This window comes from Vespula pensylvanica, chromosome 14 (assembly GCF_014466175.1).
Source record: "Vespula pensylvanica isolate Volc-1 chromosome 14, ASM1446617v1, whole genome shotgun sequence".
Classification (NCBI taxonomy): domain Eukaryota; kingdom Metazoa; phylum Arthropoda; class Insecta; order Hymenoptera; family Vespidae; genus Vespula; species Vespula pensylvanica.
Window position 1 is genome coordinate 1,277,600 of NC_057698.1, and position 8,412 is coordinate 1,286,011.

Below are 8,412 nucleotides of genomic sequence, written 5' to 3' on the forward strand. Positions count from 1 at the left end.
AAAAAAAAAAAAAAAAAAAAAAATGAAGAAAAAAAAACCGTGGAAAAGACGGAAACGCGGCAACGACCGGAAGCGGGCACTTCCGCCGATGAGAGACGACGAACATCCTGCGCTACATTTATTTCTGGAGGAAGCACAAGAAGAAGAAGAAGAAGAAGAAGTGCAGGCGTTTAAAAAAAAAAAGGAGAAGAAAAAGAAGAAGGAAATGGAAGCGATGAAATGGAGGAGGGAAAAATCGGATGATGGGAGAAGACAGAAAGAAGGGAGAACTAACATATGAATGGAAAGTTAAATACGCCTAAAATTTCCCCTCTATCGTTCGGTGCACGTCATGGCTTTGGCTTCGTTCCAACTCGTTGCGTTTTCTCAAAGACAACGTGGGTGCATCCACCTTCTTCTTGTAAATTGATACCACTCGATCGTGAACGTCGTGCTTTTCTATAGCGAAACTTCGGTTAAACGTTGGCCACGACCAACTACACAGGATATCCTGCGTGATTTAATTAATAATCTTTTGCGAGAACATTGATTCAGAACTTAGGGTGAACATTTTTTCTTTATTTTTTTCTTTTTCTTTTTCTTTTTTTTTTTTTTTTTCTTTCGTCCGTCGTATTTATTAGAGCCCTTCGTGTTTAAATTTTCAGTCGGATATCTTGGTAATGTGTTTTATGTAATTTTTTTTCTTATGTGTTTTTTTTTTTCTTTTTATATTATTTATTCATTGCAAAAATATATTAAGAATATCATTCCTTTGATATTTGTTATAATAATGATATTCCTTTTTTTTTTTTTTTAACTTTTAATCATGATTATCGATATATCGTACAATTAATTAATGGTATTGTAAAGATTAATCTTTTGATCGATAAGATCGTAGGTCGGTATATAGTATAGACGTTGACGTATCCTCTAAATGAGAATGGTGTCAATGAACTTGATCATTGACTACGCATTACCATAGTCTCGTTTTTAATGTGTATATATGTATATATTTATATACACATATATGGTAAGATCAAGTTTTCTACGATTTTACACTTCATTTGCAACTTGGCGACACTCCTCTTCTTTCGTTCTTTAAGATAAAGCAGATTGCCATAAATGGTAGCAAGTATGGGCAATATGGTCGCAAGTCGATCTAAACGAATAAGCTTTTTATTCGCAAGTTTAACGCTTCGCAAGAGATCGAAAACGATTGGAAATATCGATAAGAGTTCTTGAATATTCGCGATATACACTTATACGGTCTGCAAAGTATATATATATATATATATGTCCTACGTGGGCACGAGAGTAGTACTTTTTCCTCAGCTTCCACACCCTGTTCGTTCTCTTTCTCTCCTTTTCCTTTCTTGGATCGAGAGTCTGTTGCCACCGATATACCGGGTGTCGGGGTGTTAGTGTCACGTTATTAACTGAAACAATAATACATGCTTCAGAATGTCTAACTTAAAATATATAGGTATATCGATTTAAAAACAAATATTTTTTGTTTAAGATCTATCTTTTTTTTTTTACACGATTACATAAGATATATACAGATTAGTAGAAAATGATTATACAACTAACGATAAATCGTACAATGGGATTAAAATATTTGGCATATTGTAAATTTTGTTAAAACAAAGAAATGCTGCGTGTATAATAAATTTAATAAAATAAAAAATATATATATATATATATATATATATACCTGAAAAAATGTGAAATCAAGTCTCGAATAGGTTTAAAGTAAATACTGGGAAGGATCAAGAGAGAATGCATTAGGGTTCTCCGTAAAGCGAACGTTGTTACATCACAGAGGAAAGGTGAGCTCGGAAGGACGTCTAATTCTGACTTGCTTACCGGCAGGCAACCAGTTTGCCTGGCCTGTAAGATCACTTGGAGCTGTTTTTTTACATTGCCACGAAAGAGGAGGAGGAGGAGGAGGAGGAGGAGGAGGAGGAGGAGGAGGAGGAGGAGGAGTTTGACGAGTCGAGATAGAAGGACTATTTTTTATTTGTTTATATGTAAAGAAGGTAGTTTATGATCAAATGTTAGATCAAGTTGTGTATAGTTGCTAAGTTAGTTTAATAATAAAGACGATCATCATCTCGCCTTCTCCGACTTCTTGGCGACTTGAAAATAGGACGAAACTCATGGAACCGGTAAGCGTGTTATAGTGATAAGATTGCTATGGAGAGTAGCGAGAGAAAAGTTTTCTTTTTGCCCTTCCAATCGAGAAGGCGGAGCTCGTAGGAAGCTGTTGCTGCTGTTGCTGGTGCTGGTGGTGGTACTGCTGATGCTGATGCTGGTGCTGCTACTGCTACCATTGCTATCTTGCTAAACGTCGATGGAATGTCGAGAAAGTGATCGTCTATCAATCTTAGCCACTTGAGATCGAAGCGAACCGATGAACTGATACACCTGTGGTTTCTTCATTTATAAGGATTTCATCAAACTTATGCTGTTTCGTAGTTTGCCTGGAATAGCTAGAGTCTGATGATCTTCTGACGCTCTAATCGTAATCTTGGAATCATTGTTTATTTCTTTGTTTTTTTTCTTTTTATTCAGGATTAGTTTCAATTTTTTCAAGTTTGGTTTTCTTTGCTTTATCGTTCCAGAATACGTCAAAATGCGTTTATTCAAAAGACAAGCATCGGATACCTGTCCTCAGCTGGTATCAGCTACACCGATATCGCAAGATGAAACATCCGAGACAGTGGTCGCAAATGGCACTACTATCGAGCAGAATGAAAAGTCCTTGGTTGTTGATAAGAAAGATTCATCGAAGAGACTCGATAGGGATGGCGGAGAATCTGGAGAGTCTGAGAAAAGTGTACCTGGGCAATCGTTCATGATAACTCGTAAAGGTATCAATTTAAAACGAAATCATAAATAGTGTAATTAAAAGTACGATTTGAAGTCGAATGGAGTTGGTATTAAAAAAGAGATCACATCAGAGCTCATAATAAGATGTTAAGGGAAAGAAGCTGTAAGAGTGAAAGTTTCAAAGTACGACGAAGTAACAGTCGCGATTAATTTCTAGGTATTTCAACATGGGGTCGGAAAGTAGGCCGAAGGTTAGATCAATTGAAGAGATCGGAAAGTTCGGAGTTACTTTCGGTTTCGGGTAGAAGACGTCGCTGGAGTCCAAATCGAAAGAGATACGAAGATAGCTTGGAGGAAAAGGAAAATGTAATTAACTTAAGAACGTCGCTAATTTTCAGGGCAATTAGTCTCGACTCTCGTTAAAGAGAATTCTTTTTCATTTAGGGATCGAACGAACATACCTTTCCGGAATTCCCCAAGCCAAAAAGAGTCTCCAGAGTGGAATCCTTGAAGAATCTATTCCGGTCGACAGAGAGAAGTAACTTTTTAAGTTCGACTTCAACCTCGAGAAACGTGACGATCCACGAGGAGAGCCATTATCCTATGGAGAAAGCTCTTAGCGAGGGAGCCATTAAAAACGTAGCTACGTTTCAAGTCAAGTCTGAGAATAATAACGAAGAAAGATTAAGGGGGACTCTGCTTCAAGAGAAACAGCGACGACTCAGTCGTAGCATTCACGATCTTCAGGAACAGGAACGCGTCATCGACTTTATTCTAATGAATCAGCAGGTGTTAAAGACTCAAGAGGGAACAGCATTGGTAAAGGAGACTTTGAGTAAGCTGGAGAAGGCTAGTAGTTCAAAGGATACGTCGGAATACTCTTCGTCGACGTCTAGGATTAATAGAAGGAGCGATGTCTTATTGAAAACGAGTACACTTAGTCGAACGGAGAGTAGGAATCTTTTCGGTAACATCAATGAACGGGATAGGTAAGATAAAAATATCGATCAATCGTTGTCAACTTTTTGCGATGTTTTGCGATTTCTCGACAATGATCTGTAACATCAGTTTTAGGAACGATCAACAAAGATCTTGTCCCTTGACCGGTTTGGAGGATCTTATGAGCAATCTTCGTCTAGGTTGCGACGAGAGTGGTTACGATTCTGATAGCACACGGGCAGGTGCTGATTCTCCTGACAGTGAACAATGCGTTCAGAGAATGACGAAGCCTCGTAGCTTCTCGATAACTTCCGACGATTATCATGGTATCGATCTATCGTTGCCACCCATTATCAACCAAGTTGAACCTTCGAAGGATACCGAAGATTCCGAGAATGGTAACGATACCGTCGTGGAGGCACGTCATTTCTTGAACGATTCTAACAAGACTGAATCGACCTTGGTCATGTCCGAACACGACGATGACACCGACAGTTGCGACGAGGACACTTTCGAGGATTACGAACAATGCACCAAATTAAATTTCTTCGACAACTCTAACGGTAGAAACGATTCAAAGATGGACTCGAGTCGATACTCGAAGATATTTCCAACGACTTCGAAGAACGTTTCGGCTGTTTCTCAGGCGAATAAGATGGTTCAGAATTCATTGATACAAACGAAACCCGTAACTACTACTACTACTACTACTACTACTACTACTTCTTCTTCTTCTTCTTCTTCGAGGAATCGTAAATTTGGAAGCGCCAGCGTGTTGACTCTTCTCGATAACGCTTCGTCTCCTTGCAAGGACAGTCCACCGGCAACGAAGGTTAATTCGTCGACGTTGTTATTGAAGAGTCCGATTCAATATTATAGTCCTAAGAGATCTCGTTCTGCTTTGGAGGCCGAAACATCTTCAGACGAATCGATCAATAGGATCAATAAGGTTAAGAGAATAGTTTTCGCTGATAATCCACGATCGATAACAACTTCGACGCCGGCTAAGTCAACTTTGGTACGTCGAGAATTGAAGACCATGAAACTCAGCGTTGAAAGATCAGGCAATCTTGGTATCTCCGTTGAAAGACGAGAAGCTGTCAGACCGTTTTACGTGATATCAAAATTAGATTCGAACGGCGAAGCAGCTAAATCTAAATTATTCCGAATCGGCGACGAGATCGTCCGAGTTAGTGGTCGCAGATTACGTGGGATGACAATAGCCGAGGCTAGAAACGCATTACGTAATTGTGTAGGAAACGTCGAGCTACAAATCGCTAGAGAACCAACTTTCGCATTTGGCGAAGAGATCGGTGATACTTGGGCCGATTTAGACAGAGTCCCTCGTGCTCGAAACGATTCCGACGCGTGGACGTTACAAGAGAGTAAATCTGACCCTGGAGTTACCACCTTATCCAAAATTGAATCCTCTCATGATGATCATCGATCGAAGAACGAAGAGGCTCCAACAAAGCGACCCAAAAGTGAATTATCAATTAACGACGCGAGAGACGATACCGGTAGAAAGATGACTGGTATGAGGAAATTTCAAGTTATCAAGAAACGTACTTCGCATCCGGTTTGTTATCCGAGAAGAGTATCGAGCCTTTCGAAAGATTTATTGACCGTGACCTTGGAAAAAGGAGCTACGAAGAAACTTGGTTTCTCGATCGTTGGAGGATCCGATAGCAAGAAGGGTTACATGGGTATTTTCGTAAAGGATATTATGGAAGGTGGTCAGGCAGCTGAGGAAGGTACACTTAGGGTCGGTGATGAGATCTTAGCGATTAATGGCATACCAATGGACGGGGCAACCCACACGAAGGCCCTGCAGACTTTCAAGAATGCCAAACCGGGCAAAATGATTCTCTGCATCGGACGAAGGGATCCAACGAATAAACGGTTGTGTTATAAATGATAAAACAAGATATTAACGTAATCTTGGGTTAGTTATGCTGCTTTTTGCTTTATTAACATTCTTCCCTATCGATAAGTTCCCTCCTCCAGTTAAGACGACAACTTTTGTTTTCCTTTCCTTTGCTGACTTTTAATGCTTCTAAGAGCTTTCTTTTATTTTATCATTATCTTATTGTTTGTCTTTTTGTTTTTTGTTTCCATTTCGTTTCTCACGGCATTGAAGTTTTAACGAATTCATTTTTTATTTTAGGTACATAACTCAATCGAAGTCTTGCGATTGTTTAAGTAAATTAACGGAGGATGGATACGAATGAAGATGTGCTACAGAAAAAAAATATTTTTATATACATATATATATATATATATAATTTATATTTTCTTAGGTAATATTAACGAAGACGGATAGGTTCCCTTAATTATTTAAGATCGGAGGTGTTTACATCTTGTATTATTCTCGATTAACGTGGATCGGTCAAATTTCTTATCGAACTTTGTGTTAGGAGATGTTCAAAGAAGGTTCAGATTCTCTATGTGTATGTATATATGTATGTATAAAACTCATAGGATGTTTTTTCTTTTCTTTCGTTATTTATCAAATATATTCGAGGAGTATTCATTGCTTGTTCTTTTATGCAATTGCTTTGACGATTAGTGTTTATTATTTTGGATTGTTCTCAAATCAATCCTCGTTATTATCGTTTTTGTGTAAAGATGCGTTATTTAAAAAAAACTCAAGTAGCTCTAAATTTGTTCTACTTGATTTGTTTTGTGATATCATTTAATTGTCCTCGTTGACAGTGATTCTCTTCGATTAATTTCATTTGTTTGACATTATTCGTCTATCATAAACGATCGTTTCGCAAGAATACTCAAAGAAAAAATATCCAGAGTCATGGATTCGCTTAGTTAATTCGTATGAATCGCTAGTTTTGTCTTGATGAATTTATTCAGCATTATTGTAAAGTGATAAGAAATGTACACACACACACACACACACACATATATATGTATGTATGTATATGTATATATATCATTAACACAAGATAAGTTTTATTATTCCATTATGCGGCTTTGAATCATGTAAAGTACATGATAGTTGTTCATTTGTGCGTTCGAAGAAATAGAAAGTTAAAAACAAGGACATCATTACATTCAACGTAGTCATTTCCTGTTAGAAATAACACGCTAACACTTTGGATCATGACGTATTAACATAACGCACTTTTTCACATATAGTTTAACGTATGTTTCATTATCAGAAACATAATCTTCGTTTAAACTAAAGAACAGAGCCAGCCGCATTTTAATAATCTCGACGAAGGTATACCGATGACTTACTTTGTACTTATTTACAATCTAATTTTGGTCGTATTAATATATAGAGATTTTTAAGCTACCGAGACCGACATTTAGAATGTCTACCTGATAAAATGCTGTGATATATCGATTGTAGTCGAATTAGTTGATATCGTACAAATTGTATTTAATAATAAAAAATGATTTTGTTGAGAGACGTACGTACTGTTTACGTATTTACTTGTTTCAATCACAGTTAGTTGATCGGTTCAGGATTATTTGTAGTTGTTAATTATCATCCCGGTTGTGGAATATAGCTGATCGATGGTGGATTGGCTGGTGCAAACGATGGTTGCTGTTGTACTGCTGTTGGTATCGACGGCTGATAATTGTACATTGGTGCTGCCGGCGATTGTTGCTGGTAACTAGGATAACTGGGAACGTTTGCTGAGAGGTAGGTTTGCGCTGGTGGATTCACAAAAGTTGATTGTGCAGGACTAGGAACTGTTTGAAAGGCAGGACTAGGTATAAATGCTGGAGCTGGTGCTGGTGCTGGTGCTGGTGCTGGAGCAACAGATTGATAACTTGGATATCCTGGCTGAGCAGCTACAGCCGTAGCTTGAGAATAAGCTTGAACGGGAGGTCCAACGACTCCTGGAACAGCTGGACTTTGAACATAATTTACAGCTGGACTTTGAACATAATTTACAGCTGGTAGAGTTGGCGTACTTGACAAGAATGGCGGTGCAGGATTGAAAGCTGCTTGTGAGGCAGTATTAGGTGGTGCTTGAATAGGATAACTGGCTGTAAGAAAATTTGGAGCTGGTTGTGCTGCTGGAGCAGGGGCAGGGGCAGGAGCAGGATAATATGCTGGGCTCGGTGCTTGAGCATATGTCGGATAATTTGCGTTTTGTCCTCCAATTCCTGGGCTCGAAATAGCTGGAACATTGTAGGATGCTGGCGCAGCAGCAGGTCCAGTTATTTTCGTGACTTGCGACAATGTTCCGCTCGACGCGAATGCAGAAGGACTTTGAGTATTATAGTACGCTGCATTCGCTGAAGCAGTATTCGATGGAGTGCCACGAAAGCCGATGTTGAATGAGCTCGACGAAGTGGCGGTACCGCTTAGCTTGGCTACTCCAGAATTTCCAAAAGATGATGAGAAGGCGGAAGAACCGCTTCCACTAAAAGCAGGTTGTCTATTATTTCCTTGATCGTAAGGAGGTAAATATGTTGGTGCGGGTGTAGAGCCAGGTCTAGATGTATAAACTTGTTGGTTATAAGCTGGTCGTGGAGAAGTACTTGGTGGTAGATATCTTGGTCCTGAAATAGGACGTCGTGTTTGTTGCGCTGGGGGGAAGGGACGTTGGGTGGGAGTATAAATTGGTGGAGGTGGCGGAGATGGAGGAAGAGGCGGTGGTGGTGGCGGTGGCGGAGGAGGAGGAGGCG

At 39.2% G+C, this 8,412-nt stretch overlaps 2 protein-coding genes across 5 annotated transcripts in view; one reads left to right on the top strand and one right to left on the bottom strand.

Annotated features, from left to right (window-relative positions):
• LOC122634122 overlaps nt 1–7,184 on the top strand; it is a 16,960-nt gene extending 9,776 nt beyond the window's left edge. For 2 of the 4 annotated variants that reach the window (XM_043822734.1, XM_043822733.1), the window contains 6 exons: nt 2,604–2,852; nt 3,029–3,177; nt 3,256–3,800; nt 3,880–4,445; nt 4,482–5,652; nt 5,918–7,184. In XM_043822734.1, the coding sequence (XP_043678669.1) occupies nt 2,615–2,852; nt 3,029–3,177; nt 3,256–3,800; nt 3,880–4,445; nt 4,482–5,652; nt 5,918–5,981 (2,733 nt within the window). In that variant the 5' untranslated portion in view covers nt 2,604–2,614 and the 3' untranslated portion in view covers nt 5,982–7,184. Of the gene's footprint in view, nt 1–1,950; nt 2,148–2,603; nt 2,853–3,028; nt 3,178–3,255; nt 3,801–3,879; nt 4,446–4,481; nt 5,696–5,917 lie in introns of those variants that run through there. The other 2 variants (XM_043822735.1, XM_043822736.1) reach the window with 2 other exon arrangements.
• A 74-nt stretch (nt 7,185–7,258) lies between these two features.
• Nucleotides 7,259–8,412, bottom strand: part of LOC122634203 (extensin-2-like) — a 2,370-nt gene continuing 1,216 nt past the window's right edge. The window contains exon 3 of the mRNA XM_043822907.1: nt 7,259–8,219. Within this exon, the coding sequence (XP_043678842.1) occupies nt 7,259–8,219 (961 nt within the window). The remainder of the gene's footprint in view (nt 8,220–8,412) is intronic.